The 17,389-nt window shown below is 40.5% G+C and overlaps 1 protein-coding gene across 3 annotated transcripts; it reads right to left on the bottom strand.

Annotated features, from left to right (window-relative positions):
• Positions 1–2,986: 2,986 nt before the first annotated feature.
• Positions 2,987–15,544, bottom strand: GHITM (growth hormone inducible transmembrane protein). 3 transcript variants are annotated; one of them, XM_062579723.1, is made up of 9 exons: positions 15,455–15,544; positions 13,641–13,799; positions 11,845–11,944; positions 10,752–10,863; positions 9,265–9,406; positions 7,528–7,636; positions 5,756–5,944; positions 5,030–5,201; positions 2,987–4,273 (listed from the first exon to the last, which is right to left on the bottom strand). In XM_062579723.1, the coding sequence occupies exons 2-9, from the start codon at positions 13,767–13,769 to the stop codon at positions 4,186–4,188; spliced, it is 1,041 nt and encodes a 346-aa protein (XP_062435707.1). In that variant the 5' UTR covers positions 13,770–13,799; positions 15,455–15,544; the 3' UTR covers positions 2,987–4,185. The 3 variants fall into 3 exon arrangements, with proteins under 3 accessions (XP_062435707.1, XP_062435708.1, XP_062435706.1); XM_062579724.1 differs by having other exon boundaries at positions 15,471–15,513; XM_062579722.1 differs by lacking the exon at positions 15,455–15,544 and adding an exon at positions 15,065–15,086.
• Positions 15,545–17,389: the final 1,845 nt, after the last annotated feature.

The raw sequence follows: 17,389 nt of genomic DNA, 5'->3' as shown, positions 1-17,389 counted from the left end.
CCACACACACATTCCTGTGCCCAAGGGCACATGCAGGATACACTGCACAAAGCCTCAATTAGGTAGGCAGCACCCCTACACTCTTTTTCTTTTTTTTCCCTCTTTTCAAAATACACTAATTACATGGCAGTCCCTTTGAAAACCAAGAGGCTACAGAAGAACTTTCTGCAGGCATTGTGGACAGGATTAACTCAAGCCAGTGTTTTGGAAGCAGTCTGGCCACATAAGCCTTCACTTGCAGTTAAGAACCTGAGGAGGGATGAATCCCGACATCCTTCAACTGCCACCCCCAAAGTGAGGGCAGATTATCTGCCCTATTTGAATTCAGCACCAGGCTGTTCAAGTGCCATCACGGGCAGTGGAACTAAGAGGGAATGTTATAATGGGTAGCCATAAACTCTGTGTCACTGTACATCAGAAGTAACACAATAGGCAAAACAAACCCAAAACCACATATTGCTCCTGACAGGTCCTACCACCTTGGACTAATCAAGCTGGAATCACAGCATACTTCCCTGTCCACCTTCACATTGGTATGAACTACTACTGTGATCGAATTCACTGTCACCATAGAGCACAAATTCCCACTTTCACTGCCTTTAGAGGAGAGAACAGAAACAAAGAAAAAACAACCCACTTTTCTTCCTCTCCCTGTTCTTCCTTCGTAACTCACGAAGGCGACTCCAGTCCAAGCCAACAAGTGGTTCTGACAGATGTTGCTTCAGCTATGAGACGAAACAGACCCTCAAGTGCGTCTGCTTTGCAGTTTCTGTAAGGAATTTTACATTTCAAGCTTAAGAAAGGCCGTAACTCAACCATTCAGTACAACTTCCTGTTTAACTCCTGGGGAAAAAAAAAAAAAAAAAAAAAAAAAAAGCTGCTTCTTAAACACTGTACCTGGACCTCACATTTTACTATGAGGTCCAAACTTGACTTAAAGACTTCTCGCAATAGGAAACCAACTGTATTTCCTGGTAACATGTAGTGAGTTTTGAAGGCCTGTTCCTCCCCCGCCCCTCTCCCAAGCAGCGTTCCCAAATTCTGCCCTATTTTACTGTGATTTTAATAAACTGCTTCTGGCTAATGAAACTTTTTTGCTATACTTATATAAAAACACATAACTTTCTCCTGTATTTGACAGTTAAGCTTAAACTTTTAAAAATTTAAATTAACTGCTTAAACTTTTTCCTCACTACTGAGCTTCTTAACATCTAACATGAAAACCGTTTTCTTTAAATACATAGTTTGTTATTTACTTGAAACAGCGGAAACCATGAAAACATTCTGTCTTGCTTGGTTTTGTAACCAATTTCTCTCGTTCTCTTTAAGCTTAAAGCAATTATTTAAGAGTTCCCTGCAAATCTAATATAGGTCTCTACTAGCAGTCAATAAGGGAATACAATTATGCATAACCCTCTTTGATCTGAGACAAGAGACTGAATCAAAGGGCAAAAAGAAGTTTCTGTGACTTTATAGCCAACTGTCAAAAAAGTGAACAGCACCCCAAGGGCAAAAAAAGTAGCATCTTCAGAGAAAGTATACACATTCACACCTTAGCTTTGATTTCTGAATTTTTACCTACTGTTGACCAACATTTTTCCCCTTCCCAATTTGTAGGGCCACTCGTAACAGCACTAAAATTGGACAGTCTAGTTGCAGGGCCATTTTTTACACATCAGATGTTGTAAGATCTAAAACATCTCATTTCTTTCTGAAACTACTCAGTGGTTGGAAGGAAGGCTGAAAGATAGAAACAAACAGTGGCGTTCTTCCTCAGCTGCATTTTCTACTCAAGTTGCTCAGTAAGACATACTTCATGCATCTTAATACAGTCTTGAAAGTCTCCCAAGTTAAAATTCAGTTTTACAGTTGTAACTCTCCATTCTTTAGCAAGAAATGCAAAATAAAATTCCTAAAACAACAGTGACCTAGTTAGGTCTAATTGATATAACTTTAGAAAATTTCACTTTTTTCAAAGTTTACACTCCAATAGAGCAGCACCAAGTAGAAAAGCACAACAGCAAGCTCTCAGACAGAAGCTCTCCCTCATCTTTCACCCTTAGGAAAAAACAGGCATCTGTTCTTGTGCTCATCTCAAAGCACTCTATTTTAGATTTTGATCACTCCTTACGTCAGAGCTGTCTTAACTGACAAAATAAATCTTAATTCTGCACTTAGGACTGCATGTATAAAGAAATAATTCTTAAGTCTGTTCTTCTACACACACACTCCTTTTCAAAATAACATTAGTGCTAGTGCTTTTTCAGACACTATTTGACTTATTGGTCTCTTAAAAGGTACTACACCTCTTGTTGCTCCAAACTGTTTTCCCTCGCTAAACCAGTTCTACACCTCACCGTTTCAAACAATCCAGAAACCTCCTCTTGGTTCACACAGTCAATCTCTGAAAGCTTTGTCCTCAATTCAGAAAAAAGTACTTTCCCCAGACTTTAAGTATCTGCACAGATATGAGAATTTCACTGCAAGACAGAATTTCAGGACAAGCACACTGCTGTGTTCAGTTACAGCAACAGTATTTGTAATTTGATTAAGCATTAAGAAATTGCTTGAAGAGATAAACCCTTCAGTCTACTTACACTTGACATGATCCAGAAACGTCTTCCTCCAAAGTACTACAGAGATTCTTTCAGCTGTAAAAGCATCAGAAGTTAGATGGTGTTACGGACAAAAAAAGAGTTGTCACAAGGTCCTTCACAATCTACTGCTCCTCCCTTAGGATCCAAGGCTGTAGAAATACTGCGGCATACTACAGACAAAAGCAGCACTGGCTGCAGTCAGTACCCAACAAGTCACACTTACTGGGCCACTTCAAGCAAGCATTGATCAGCATCTTTGTCTGGGAAACACCCCAAATAGCCACTGAAACTGGAAGTCATCTTCGTGGATTCTTTAGAGACATATGTATTAGCACTCTAAAACCAGATTATTTGTGCAGGGTAATGAAAGACTTCCATTAACACAGAAGTAAGCAGTAAACTCGTGAGGCTAGATTTTTATTGTTCCACAAGTCAATACATGAGCATAGCATATTTATCAGAAAATGAAAGTTTGAGTTGTTGACATTTGCTCCAAGTTTCCTTGTGCCCAAGAACTCACCTCTTATTCCAACATACAGCAACAGAGTTTGGCAGGTATTTGTTAACGTCAAGTCAACATCACTGATAGGGAACATTTTAGACTCAGCTAAATATACCAATCTGAAGAAGAGTTAAAACAGAGGAAGGAAAGACTATAATAGTATGGTAAATTTATGATACTTGGGTTTACAACAGGACATCCTCAATTGCCCCTCTCAGTGCCAACTGTATGAGCTTGTGAAAGAAGCTGAGCGCTGGGAGTTCTTCCGTAAGACCGTGCTTCACCTGCAATATTGAAATCTAATCACTGGAAAAGAGCCCTCTAGCACTATTCAGTGTTTGAGAATTCTAGTATCAGAAGAACTTAGCTACTATTATACCCAGTTAACATGAAAATTCATGTCTAGTTGCCAAAACTACAAGTAGTTTCCATATGTGCTTCAGAAAGACTGAAGTTTTCATACAGAACAGATGCTGCATAGTTTCCTCTTCCTGTCCCCTTTCTATTTTTGGTCACCTCATCCATGCAGGCCAATGGATTTCTAACAGTTAAGCGTTTCTGAAGTTTCTGCCCAGAAGGCATCAACTGGATAGTGCTGTATCCAGTTTGTTCAGTTCTTCATGTGTCACTAGAAGATCATTTTACACAATCTTAACTGAAAACATGTTTTATCTCAACAGCATTTCCTGAAGTAGCTTTTGTCGCTATTTGCATAAGGGATAACACTTTACAGATTATTTCCTTTTACTAAGCAGTTACAGTAAAAAGGAAACTAACTGCTGTCAAGTCCACTAAAAAGCTGACTAATTATTTTACTCCATATATTAAAAATAAATTACTTTCCCAAAATAATGTACACTTAGGAGCAGTTCTCACTATTTTAAACACAAAACTGAAAAGAGTTTGAGGAAAAACTATCAAGTCTGAATCACATTGCACTGAACCAAGAATAATTTGCTAAGATGCTTTAAACTTCTGACTCCTGCAGCAAGACTGCTTGTACCCACGAATTTTTATTTAGTATATGCACTGGGCAGATAACCTAGAAGTTGGATCTTTCAGATAGTTGCAGAGAGGAGTCTTGATTTACTTTCTCCTGGCACTTCCACCAGTGGCAAGCATGGTGGCCACCCGAATGAAGATGTTCAGTGTATCTGTGTAGATACGCAGGCACCTAAGAAACAGGAAATTAAGGTTAATCTAGAAGTAGTATTTGGTGCCTCACACCATTACAGTTCATTGTTAAAAGCCTCCCTTAAGGGCCTGTGACAAAACTCAACTGTGCTGCGTCCTCTGCACTTGGTATACAAAACCTATACCTTGTTTTAATCAAAAGTTTACCAATAAAAGACACTTGCTAAAGCCCTGACAGACATCATACCATTCAAATAGTAGCCCTCAGCTTTTATGCTGTACTTCCAGCTGCTCACCTCCAAGCATTTTTAAATATCAGTAGTATTATTGCACTTTAATGATCAGAAATCAGAGGAAGTAAACAATTCACCTAAGATGAGAAAGACAACACCTATAGCAAGGAAGCTACTTGCTTAATAAGACTTATACTTACTCTTACTACAAAAGAGTTAACATGCCTTGTTTGAGGTGATATTGACAGGTATTTTCAGAGAGCAGCTATAAAAATTCCCTTCTGAGTAGAAAAACGTGTTCTAAAAAAGTTAATATTGTTGGAGGCACGTAACATTTAATCATGTTTCTCTAGTGTCAGGCAGATGCTTTGTTTTAACTTCAGGCAGCTATTTCCACATTTTATTTTAAAACCTCACAATTTGTCACATTTTGCAACAATACATTTTTGCACAGTTTAACAAAATATAAGGTTTTTTGTTTCTTTTTTTGAAAGCATACTTCCATACTATTTGAAGCAAATATAGACACCGAGACCAGCTTTGTGCTAACACAGAATACTTACGCATTGATTGGATCGTATTTAGCTACTCCATAGTACGGAATAGTCTCTGCACGCTTGATAACGTGCTGGGTATCATACAGCAGGAACATGCCAAAGAGTATCAATCCACCATAAACAGCTACTGAATACAAGCCAGCACCAAAAGCAGATGTAGGAGGCAAGAACATGGATCCTAAAAGGACATGTACAAGAATTAAACAAAAGCTACTGTAAGCATCTCTGCTACTCTGGATAAGGTCAAACCTCAGCTATTACAGCAAATATTTTTCAAGGAGTACTCAAAAATTCTGAACAGTTTGTAGTGCATTTGCACACCAGCAGCTTTCACACACCAGCACACAACAGCTGCAGATAAGGCATATATGAGTTGATGTAGTACTTTTAAGCACTCTAGGGAATCATGTACTTTTCTTTATATGAAAGTAGTTCTGCCTCTGTGACTTTTATACAACAACACCCAGCAACACAGAAGGGAGAATGAGTGGATCTGAAGCTAAGCTCACGCTTACTACCTTCCCTAGTTACCCACCCACAGCAGCCAAAAATAGAAGCTACCACTATCAGCCATTTGTCAAATTAATATTGGCCAGAATTGTAGTTCTACATTTTCAACTACACAGTTTGCTTCCAACACAAGATTTAACATAGTATCTTCTGCTATGCTAGACTTACAAATGCTATTTAAGGCAAACCTTAATTGGGGACAGTATCAAAACAGTATTTTACCAATTGAAGAGGCAAGAACAAAGCCTAAGCCTATTCCAAGTGGTCCTCCCATATTCAGAAATTTTTCACTCGGGGCACACATGGCCACAGTCGAGAGCCCTCCAACAATTCCAGCTGTATACCAGGCAGCTCTGATCAGCAGAGGACCACCCAAGAAGGCCAGAGGAGCCACCACTGCACCCATCACACCTAGTCAAAGAGAAACAAAACAAAACTCATTAGGAACAGTTCAGTTGAAGACTCCGCCTGCCAAAACCATGTTTTCTCAGTCAGATAGTGTGGGGCTCAAGCTATACCACTTACATGACAAAAATACCACCAGACTTGACTGTGTATCTATCTAAACAGTATGAAGACATGATAGACTAGCAATCTTAAAATAAGTGACCTACTTTCATTTAGCTTTAGGGAATACTCCAGGGAGGTGGTCTGTGGAATAAAGCTTTAGTACCAGCCAGCATATCGATCCATTCAAAACACAGTTAATGAAAAGATACTTTGCACAGACTCATCAGCTACACAATAGCCACAGAACACTCAAAACTGAAAAGCAGGACAAAGTTCTGCTACAAGAAATAGTTAAGCAAAAGCTGGACTTTTCACTGATGTCTTGTATGAAACCTCCATCTGTTACATTAATATCAGACTAAATTTCCTCTCAGCTGATAAAAATCTTTAGCTCCAGAGAGACAAATACGATTTCACTGCCTTACATTCATTGTTCCTGAATCATAAATTGTTTTTGGCAAAATAGATCAAAAAAATGAAAGCCTCTATTACCTGAAGTAGCTAATACCTTCAGTAAGAAACTGATCTGTAGTCCTGTCTTATACACCTGATACACATATGCATCTAAGAAGCTGAAGTTTAAATACTAAGATCCCCTGCTTCTAGTCAGTTTTCAAATATCCTTCTATCCAGATTCATCCTAAGACCCAAAAAAAAAAAAAAAAAAAAAAAAAAAAAAAAAAGCTCTTTCATACATACAGTAAACAGAATTTCCTGCTGAAAAATCCAGCCTTTCTCCTTAAAAGGAGGCTTTAGGAAACAAGTCTCCTTTTCTAGGAAAGTTGCTAGGAATAAAACCAATCCATTCACAAGATTGCAGGGGGAGAGTGGGGTGGAAGGGGCAGCACAAAAATGACACTTCATGAAACAGCAAGAACAGCTGCTAGTTCATCTTAGCATAAGGTTGCTTCAACACCTTCCTTCTTGCGTTATTAAGTCAAGCAGCAGCATACTGGAAAGACTGCACAAACAACTTGAAGGTAGGGCAGAAAAATTTTTACAGTAAGTTCAAAACTATTGCTAAATATTAGTGTTAATAGTATGTTTTTGTGGAAGAACTTGATCCAAGCAATACTTGACTTTCACACTGCAGCAATTCTTATAATTGAGAATTCCAGTGTTTGAACAATTTCATTGTACAAAAGAGGTGATATGGTAAGTGTACACAACAATGCTTATAAAAGCTATGGTCCCATAAAGTGGCCAGCAAGCCAGAACAACTATGAAACTATTTAGTTCTACCCAGCAGGGCATATTTGTATCTCAAGTTTAACTTGAGCATGGCTTTTTACAAGATTATGAAGTATCAGAATTGTGTGGTGGACACTTAAAGCTCACTGACATCCAGGAGTTCTCACTGGTCTCTCTGAAAACTAACTCTCCTAAACCAGTATCTAAAATTTAGTTTAGAAGTCAAAGCTTTGTTGAAGTAAACATCATCACTCTGAAACAGATCTCTATAATGAGAAGTAAAACTCACATACCTGAATGCATCATCCAGGCAAGGTGCTTAACTGCTGGACTATCTTCATAGGATATAGACCTGACCAACATTCCAGCACCAATCATAGCTGCAAAAGTTGCACCTATTGCCTGTAAAAATACAACATTACATTTCTCAATTTGGCATTAGGACACACAGTCCCTGTTCTCCTCCAAAATCTGTTCCAACTTGTAGTCTATAAATTAACAGTGCAATTCTGAAAGAAGAGCAAACCCTTGCTCGCAGTAACTTTCGTTTTCCTTCTACTCAGTCTTTCAGGAATCTGAGTTCAGGAATAGGCTAGCAACAATGTCCTACTTGTGCAAGACAGAACACGGAAAATACATAGTACCTCCTCTTACTCATTCTCATAAAGGTACCCAAAACATGAACATTACTTTTCTTGTACATTTCTCCACCCAAAGCCAATATTCAGTTCACACACTTCTGCTGCCACTGATTTTTAAACCTCATTGCCTCCCTTTACTGCTGCTTTTGAACTGAACTTTCCAGCAGCTAACAATCTAATCTGAAAGGTTCAGCTTCCAGTTAATCACGAAGGATTCACTATTAAATTAATCTCTGCAGAATTATGTTGATACTGGAATTACCATTCCACTACTTACTGCATAGGTACTCAGCAGACATCTTATAGACAGTTTGCCTGTGTGATTTGATTACCAGTATCATTTTGGCCTTGGCAAAAGACAGAAGACAGCTTTCAAAGAGGTATACAGGAGGGCACAGGCTGGAGTAGGAATGCATAAGAGTGTGCCCAGTTATGTGTGACCTGCACCTACAAGGTGCAAGTCCACTATGTAATCAGATACTAAAGACAGTACTTTTCAACTTCTGGTATATTAGCACTCCTGTCTTCGGAAGCAATTGTTCTTAAAATTCAAACAAGCAAGAAGTAATCCAAAATATTTGCAGTTTTGCTACTCAAAGCTACTGAATCATTTAAGATAGGAGATACAATACCACTCACACGTCTTTACATCTAAGGCATCCAGACCCACTTGGGCAAGCTTTTGATCCCAGTATTTGCAAAGATGTAACTATAAATCACTGTCCTAACAGTCAGAAGCCTTGAAAGATGCCTACTGCTCTTAAGAAACTCAAGTCCTTAAAATGACTCCACATGCTGAAAGCAACTTCTATCTGAGAAATCCAGTGATACCTACAACCATGTTCTCTTTGGATCTATGAATGGACACTATTTCACAAGTTTAATACTTGCATAAAGTGGTGATGTATTTCAGAAGTCTCCATGTATTCCCCTATAAGGCTTTCAGTACATTTCCCACCAAGAAAAGCACATTAATAACACTTGATAAAGCCAGCTAGCAGGGTGCATTCTAGTTCTCTGGAGTTTAAGCTTTCAACAGTTCTGCTGAACCTACGTAATGGAATTACTGTGATTGTCACTGCCGACCTTGACTGATGTATTACTGTGAAATCCAGTTCCCACTGCTTCTATCACTGCAGTTTAACACCATGACTTGTAGCTACCAAGGCTTTTATGATGCCTGCTGAAGGAAAATTAGGAACATCACCTCCAGAGCCCAGGGGTCCCTTGCTCAGCTGAATTCTTCCAAGTCTCTGGACTACTGAGTTTAGTATCTCAAGTTTTGCCTTAGCTTCTACAGAGGAGTTTATATTTTGCATTTTTGATACCAGCTGCCACACTTGGGGGCCAGCTTCTCAGTAAACATCTTGAGATTTAACATGACCTTACCAGCCAAGAACCTCTCGTCATAAGACTCATGAGTGCCGGAGATCTGCTCACTGCTACAGCAGACAATGCCGTCAAGCCAATGCTTCCCGCAAAGTACATATAAGTAGAGCGAATTCTGTCTTTCACATACTGTGGCCAAATACTGAAAAATAAGCAGTAATGTACAGTTGTGCAATTATCATTACCAGAATAAAGATCAACGAAAAACATGATCAAAGCTATTAAGTACATTATTAGATTCAGATACCAGGGAGGTTTCATAATGGTGTGGCTCAGCAGCTTCTGCCATGGGTTTACTGAGGGTGGGGGGGCGGAACAGGCTGACCTTTTAAGTCTTTCCTACCATAACACTGATATACCACAATCAATTCTTTGGAAACACTGCTAATTATAATAATTCTAGTTACAGATCAACTCTATGGAGGAAGCATATATGGAAACAATAAATGTTTTGACTACAAAAAAAGGAATGAGGTATACATAATTTAAACTAGCTTAAAAAAAATCTACAAAATGTGTATCAAGCATTAAGTACCCTGCTGAGCCATTCACAAATGCTGAGTCATAATGAACACGTTTATCTGGCATCACAAGATGCACACATCATTTTGAGAGCTCTCTAACAATAGCAACAGAACTCGACATTAGAGTCTCTCCACTATGATTCAATCATATTACGGACAGGAAGCTTCCCCAGCTAACACCAATAAACAAGCTGTACATATTTTCTACCATTTACTCTTAACTCATTACTTGAATGCTTGTGGAAGAAAAAAAAACTACAAACAGTAGTTTTTGATGAACGATTTCACACAGCTACAAGTAGCAAGCATTAACGATAAATACTGATGATCATTTCCAACTCTTAAGTGTGAAGAAAGCAAATCAAAGCATCTCCAGTACTCATCTGTCCCAAACTCCAGCTTATCACTACCTTAGGTTTAAAAAAACTATAGCTTTTTGTTGCAGTTTGTTTTTGCTAACCAAGAAGTAATTTATCCAAGTTTTAAGTACAACAGAAATTCTTCACAAGCAGAGCTTTATGCTAGCATAAGCAATGTGCTCAAAGGAAATTCTCTCCTCAATTTCCTTACACAATGTTGTAAGGAAATTTAATGAACAGACAGGAATACTAGTAAGATGTATTCCTAACCAGTATGTTTACAAAAGACTGAGTACCCTTCCTAAATTACCTGTGGCACTCCTCATGAAAAGTATGTATATAGCCTTTGAAATGAAGTTTCGAATTTGCCAATACAAAAAAAACTCAAGTCAGTCAATACAAATAAAAGCTTGAGTTACCCAAATTTTGCTTTTGACTTTATGCTTAAAGATCTTGCATGCACAGAGGTGAGGGCTTTTTGTTCAGTGCTTAAAAAAGGGCAAGCCATATGTATGTTGGAAGACACCACACAGAGAAAAGGCAGATATAAGTACGGGAGGGCATCATTTCATACAGTCTTAAAAGAATAAGCCATCTTTCTTACACAGCTTTTTCAATAGCTCCAATCTCACTGGACATGCCCATTCCATAGTAACACAGAGCTCCCAGGCCAACAGCAGCCCCTCCAGCAACAACTAATCTTCCCAGGCGGTCAGCTGTATGAAAAAAAAAAATATGCTCTCATGAATGCGTTTTCTCATAAAGTAGAAAAAAAATTGTATATTAGTCATAACAGTTATAACTGATCCAAGGTGGGCTTCTTAAAGCTTCACTTAACTTCGGTAGTTATTCAAGAGTTATTGTGTTGTCAATTCTTAAAAAAAATTTGGATTTGAAGCACTCTAGATAGCTTGCCAACACAATCTAGCTTCGTAAAACAGAGCAAGAAACAGGAGACTAGCCAAAGTCACTGACCTTCATTACTATAACAGAAATGCCAACACACACTAGCTGGTAAGACTTCCAGTAGAAAAGCTAGACCTCTTTGTCTTTTTGATTGACCTATCCTTAATGTTTGCTCCGTTAAGAGCTCTTTGGTAACAATTAGATCCAACTCAGTTCAAAAAGTGATTTCTAACACTCACAGGCAACAATGTAACATATTCCCTATCAGTTTCTACTATCTGATTCTTTAGACACATTGCCTGATAGTCACAGGCACCAGATTATGGCTACAATTAAAAGCATCAGTCATACAATGTTGGTATAATCAATGTAAGAACAGCTGAGACCAAATACTTTCAGCTATAAGATTCTTTTAAGAATATTTTTTCTAATGTGTTAGAGACAAGATTTTATCTAGACAAATGCTATTTATCAATTCAGTTCTATAGCAGAAGATTTGCAAGTCTATTTTGCAGAACACTGCTATTTAAACAATCCCTTTGTAATCCACAGAAAAAATTCTCAATAGAAGCTCAAAGAAAGAGACAACTGGAAACTTCTCTGTACCACGAGGTATTTGCAACTTTAAGCATTACAAGAAGACAAGCAGACAAACAGACTTGAGACACTTGAGAGGGGTCACTAGCAAGCTTTAAACAGTTGTTTTCCAGTCTGTTTAACAGTTTGAATGAAAAGGTGTCCCCTTCTCAGCTTAAATTTCAAGCATATTCATTAAAGTAGAGCTACTCTACCTTTAAGTGCAGTTTCTGCAGATGGTTCAAATGCTGCTGCTTTGATTTCTTGGCCAATTTTTCCACGCCTCACACCTGTTCTTACTCTTGTGGCATAACACTGTTAGATTCAGAGGTAACATAAGAAAGGTTCAGTGAAAGAAAAGAAGACATCTCTTGTACGTTGTATTTACAGACTAATGACAAATGATTCTTGAGGCAAATCAATTTATTTGCTACAATTAAAACTGCTAGTTGGTCTCTTGCTCATCTGTCCATACCTCTTAAGACATGGAACAATTCTGCTAAAGGAGAACAGTTTAACATGAAAGTTTAAGAGCCTTGGTGAATACGCAGGGAATTGTTCTATGTATTTACATATTCTGAAAGCATAGAACCAATGCTGTGAATTAATATCCAAAGCATTTAGGTTTTGCTAAAAAAAAGATTAAACACTTGCTTTTCTTCTACTCTATTTCCACAGTACTAAACAAGGCCTTCAGTTTTTATTTTGCCTTTTTATGGGAAAAAAAAACTACATGTTCTTGCCCTCTGTACTAAGCAGAGATGAACTCCAACTTACAGTTATGTTTACAGACATTACATTTGAGAGAACAGCATAAATTCTCCATTTTCACACATCTAGGCTTGATGTAGAGAACAAGTTTAATGAAGGTCTGTGAAATGAAAACTTAAGGCTGACACACTCCAAAAAATTATAGTATGCTGCTCTATCAAACTCTTAGTAAGATGCAAAAGCAATCAAGAACAAATTCATAATTACATTCAGAAATCACATTTTAAGCTAGGAAACTTCTGAAATCATTATGCAGGCACCTAACCAGTGGGGGGATAGCTTCAAGCTACAAGCTTATGTTTTAAAACTAAAAATGGAAATATACATATATTGTTAGAATCAGCAGTTAAGAGTGATAAAATCCAGGATGACTAGCAATGTACTCAGTTGGCATCTAACATCTAGCTCAAAGGCAAAAATTAGACAACACTCCTCAAATATTTTTAAAATAACCTGCAAGCTTAGCATGCTTTAAAAAAATATGTGACAAAGAAAGGAGTCAATAGAATTTGCCAAAGGTACTTTGACAAGTTCGTGACAAAAGAGCAATGTCTCCACATAGTGCAACAGTCTATTAACAAGATTAACTTTGAAGAAACTCTTTGAAGGAAATTGAGAGTTATCTGTGCAGACAGCAAAAATGAAACATCTTCTCTCACTTAAGAATAAAAACAATGTTTCTTAGATATAGTAACAGTTGACTTTTGACACTACTGATGAGACCAAAGGTAGTTTGCCAGAGTTCAGAAACTTCTCCAACCTAAGGTGGAGCTCTAAACACATTGCAACTGACTGACTGTACTGCACTATATAATAGAAACAGTACTAATGCTGAAGTACAGTAACTCAAGAACACTCTGGCTCTGAAGATAAGTATTTCGTTAAAAGTAAAATGTAATTTCAGTTTTTTACTCAGAAATGGGAAATGGAGGTGGCAGGGTTCTCAGACAAGCATTCCTACCCATCTTATCTAGTGAGGTTTCTCTATTACTAATTATGGCTGTGAAATTACTTTTCTAAGAATTGAGAGTGGAACAGAAAATACCACTTGAATTTCTCTTAAAATCCCCTTTTTTAATTAATTAACACTCTTCCTTCACTTTAGCACAGGAACCCCATAAACAAGTAGAAAGGCTCATGTTCATTCACAAGAGATACTATCTGCAAAGTGATTCTTTTGGAAAAAGATTTAACCCTCTAATATAGAAGCAATTTGAAACATTAGAAAAAAATACCTTACCTGGCTAGGCTGCCACAGCTTGTATGCTTTTATACTGGTGTTCCTTAAAGCTGGGGAAGCCTGAATAAGGGCAGGGCGAGTAGCCTGGCAGGATAACGTTCTCAGGCATACTAGCCTTGCAGCCAGCATGGTTGCTTAAGTGGTTAATACACAAAATTCCTGTAAGAGAACAAGGAAAATATACTTTATTATTTGGTTACATGGTTTTCAGACAAAGAGGTATACTTTGTACTCATGCCTGACTATACTGCACTATATAATAGAAACAGTACTAATGCTGAAGTATTGTAACTCAAGAACACTCTGGCTCTGTATTTGTCTCCCACTTCACTCTCACTTATCTACCGCAACAGGGCACGTAAAAAAATAAAATAAAATAAAATAAATTGACAGGAGAACAATACAACTTCTCATACATACGGGTTACACCTTTACAAGCATCATTACGTACCCATAAAGGCCATCCAGTTAAAGGCTTGAGTTACTTTGGCAACAAATTTCCATTTTGAGAAACACTACTGCATCAACGTTCTGTCTGCCAAACAGCACACTGTTCCAAATTTACACAACCTTCACCTAAGTATTAAGCCAAGTGAGCACACAGTATAATATACATGGTGGCAAAGGATTTAGAGAGACATTTTTTCATTAAAAAAAATTTTTTAAATAATCTTTTTGAAGAATTAGCTAGCTTTATAGACAGAACATTTAGTAAACATCAGAAACATGAGAGGATCCTGGGACAAGTAAAGACCAGTCTGAATACCTTACAGGTGATATTCAAACTGCTTGCTTAGTTCTATAAACACTGCATGCCACTTACAAAGAAAAAGTTTTTGTAGTTTCATATATTTTAATTACATCTACATACATCCTCTTTTTTCCATAACCCCCCAACCACCAGTATATTTATTCTAACAACTGTTCATAGCTTACATACAGGGTCAAATATAATTTAAGAGTACAATGAACAAAGACAACTTTTCATTCAAGTTTAAAGGGAGCACTCATAGCAGTAGACATTGCAGATCAAACTGCAGAGAAGCAAAAAATGAGGAAAATAATTTTGCCACTACAAAAAGAAAAAAAAAACTTTGCTTTGGAGATCAGTTATGAAATGCTATTTATACTTATTCAGGGCAAGTATTTTCAGAGACACGTTTGTTCTACTAAACCTCAATGTCCCACTCAGCTAATAATTTTCAAAAATTACAGTTACTCCTGCATTTTTTTAAAAGAAAATGATTATTTTCAAGTATTAAATTAAGAATAAAAACAGGCAATGGCAAAAGTTTAATACTATAAAACACTATCATCATTATAGCATTCCTCCTAGGAAAGAAAGCAGCAAGATTGTAATGTTACTCCTACCCCATACCATAAGAAAGGCAGTTCTACTCTAGGGAGGCCAACTAGGCCGGTACCTTGAGGAAAAAGTTCAGTCCCACAAGCTACAGCACCCCAAACGCCTGTTTTGGTACTATACGATAACTGTTAGGCTTTATTGTCGCACAAAACTCTCCCACAGGCCTTTGTAACGGCAGACACGACAGTAAAGCACAGCCGAAGGGCATAACCTCGGCTCGGGAAGCGGCAGCCTTTATTTCCCTACACTCCACCAGGGCAGGCTCAGCCCACGGAGCGCCCCGCCGTGCGGCCCTGCTGAGGCGACGGAGGCGCAGAGCAGGCCCGGCCCGGCCTGGTCCGGCCCGCCGCTCCCTCCGCCTCATGGAGGGGGGGGGGGGTCGCAGCCCGGAGCACACCCTCTCCGCCCAAAGGGGCGGCTCAGCCCGGCGGCCCCGGCCCCCACGCACCGCCGCTCAGCCCCACCGAGCCCGCTCCGCTCCACCGCCGCGCACCGCAGCCGAAAAGACGCCGCGCTACCGCAGTAGCGGAAGTCACGTGCGGCAGCTGCCCGAGCCTCCGGTGACTGGCTCGCTCGCCCCACGTGACCCTAGAACATGCAAGCGCTATTGGCTGGAGGCGGCCGGGCTAAGCGTCACTCGCAGTTGTCAGGGAAGGCGCAGGAGCCATCTTAAGTGTGGCCAGGGAAGCTTCTGGAAGCCCTCCCCGTTAGGGCTCTGCGCTATTTACTGTTCGTTTCCGCGTGGTGCGCACAGGGGCTGCGGCCCTGCGCTCGGCAAGGCTGGCTCCGAGGGCTCACGGCGGTGCTTGCCGAGGAGGCAGAGGCCGGCTGTTGCTATCTCGACAGATGGCAGTGCTCGCTGGCTGCCATTTTGTCGCGGCGCCTGAGCCCAGGCGCTGCCATTTTGAGTGGGGGCGGGGAAGCGTTGGGGCACGGTCCCCTGCAGCCCCGCAGGGAAGAGACGCCCGGGCAGATTTGTCTCTCGTTCCCAGTTTGCTCCCTTCATGGGTTGCAGCTGACTATTAAGAGACTCTCCCGTGCGTGTTTGAGAGTGCTCAGCACACGTGCATCACTGCCCTTACCAGCCTGTGCAAAGCGGTCTCCTCTCTATCGTGTTCTCACTTGTAAAGGATTTGCTCCTTTTTTCCAGCAGATGGCATTAGCTATGTGAAAATAAATGAGAGTAAGGCTATAAAAGTTAACTTTACTCTCAAGGAGTGTAATAATCTGAGTTATTCTGTGTGCTTTTGCCCTCCATTTTGTCAGCGGCTGGCTTTGCTGGCAGAGGCATTAAAATGGCAGGGAGCAGAGGCTTCTCTGCGAACACCAGCAGGCGCTGGCCAGCCACCGTCAGGGTTGTGAGGCTGCTGCGGCCTCCCAGCGACGGCCGACGGGATGCCACGCCACTGCTGGTGCCCGCAGCGCCCCTCTGGGAAGCCGAGGCCTGCGGTCCCCTTTGCCGCTTCCCGTGTGTGAACTGAAGCCTTGCTCTTCTCAGGGGGACAAAAAGCTCAGGGCCTTTCCGTTTGCTTCCCTTTACTGCTGAGCAGTTTACCCAGAGCTGGGAGGTAGTTCTTCCTGCCTTTTTAACCCTATTTGGGGGTTATACCTGTCTTCATGCAGATGTATTACCTGCTCTGGGGCGGGGACCCTCGGGTGTGCAGACACCAGTCAAGCACAAAATAACGGCACTGAACCTGCAGCTGGGGGGGGGGGGGGGGGGGGGTTGTGTGACTCCAGTGGTGGCAGCAACCCCAGGGAGCCCGGCCGTCAGGCTGCTCTAGGCCTCCCAGAGCCTAACCGACCCCTGGGGAGAGACCTTTCACCACCATGGAGTCTCTGCCGGCAGCCTCTTTCCAGCCTCCATCCTGCTGGAGCTCTGCGCTGTTTTCTGTTCATTAGTGCTAACCCCAGGCTGAGCTGCAGACAAGGCACTGCAGCATTTCTCTGATCTGTGACTTTCTCAAGGGAAAGGACTTTCATGTCCTTTCCACAGCCCTCGTTTTCCTGCGGCAGCTCCTTTCCAGCACCACTCCAACTGTACCTCTGGCTTTTTCTTTCCACCAGCCCTAACCCTAAGCCCAAACCTAGGCCAAGCCAAAGGCTAGTGATGCTGTTCATCCAGAGACTTCATATCGCTGTGAGGATAATTGTTTTAGCAGTCCCGTTGCCCCTTGGTCAGCTTTTTTCCAGCCCCATTGCAGTTGCACTTCTGTCTGTCTCTCAGTGCTAACCCTCACCCTAGTCTGAGCCACGAGTCAGGGACTGACTATTCAGAAATGCAGTATTCTTCAGAGGAGAACTGTTTTGGCAGCCCTAAGTTTGCTTTGGCAGCCCATTTCCAGCCCCACTCCAGCTACAGCTCTGTAGTTTCTTTCAGCCT

The sequence above is a fragment of the Rhea pennata genome, chromosome 7 (assembly GCF_028389875.1).
Source record: "Rhea pennata isolate bPtePen1 chromosome 7, bPtePen1.pri, whole genome shotgun sequence".
Taxonomy (NCBI): Eukaryota; Metazoa; Chordata; class Aves; order Rheiformes; family Rheidae; genus Rhea; species Rhea pennata.
The sequence above is the reverse complement of the archived record's forward strand: the minus strand, read 5'-3'. Positions and strand labels throughout refer to the sequence as shown.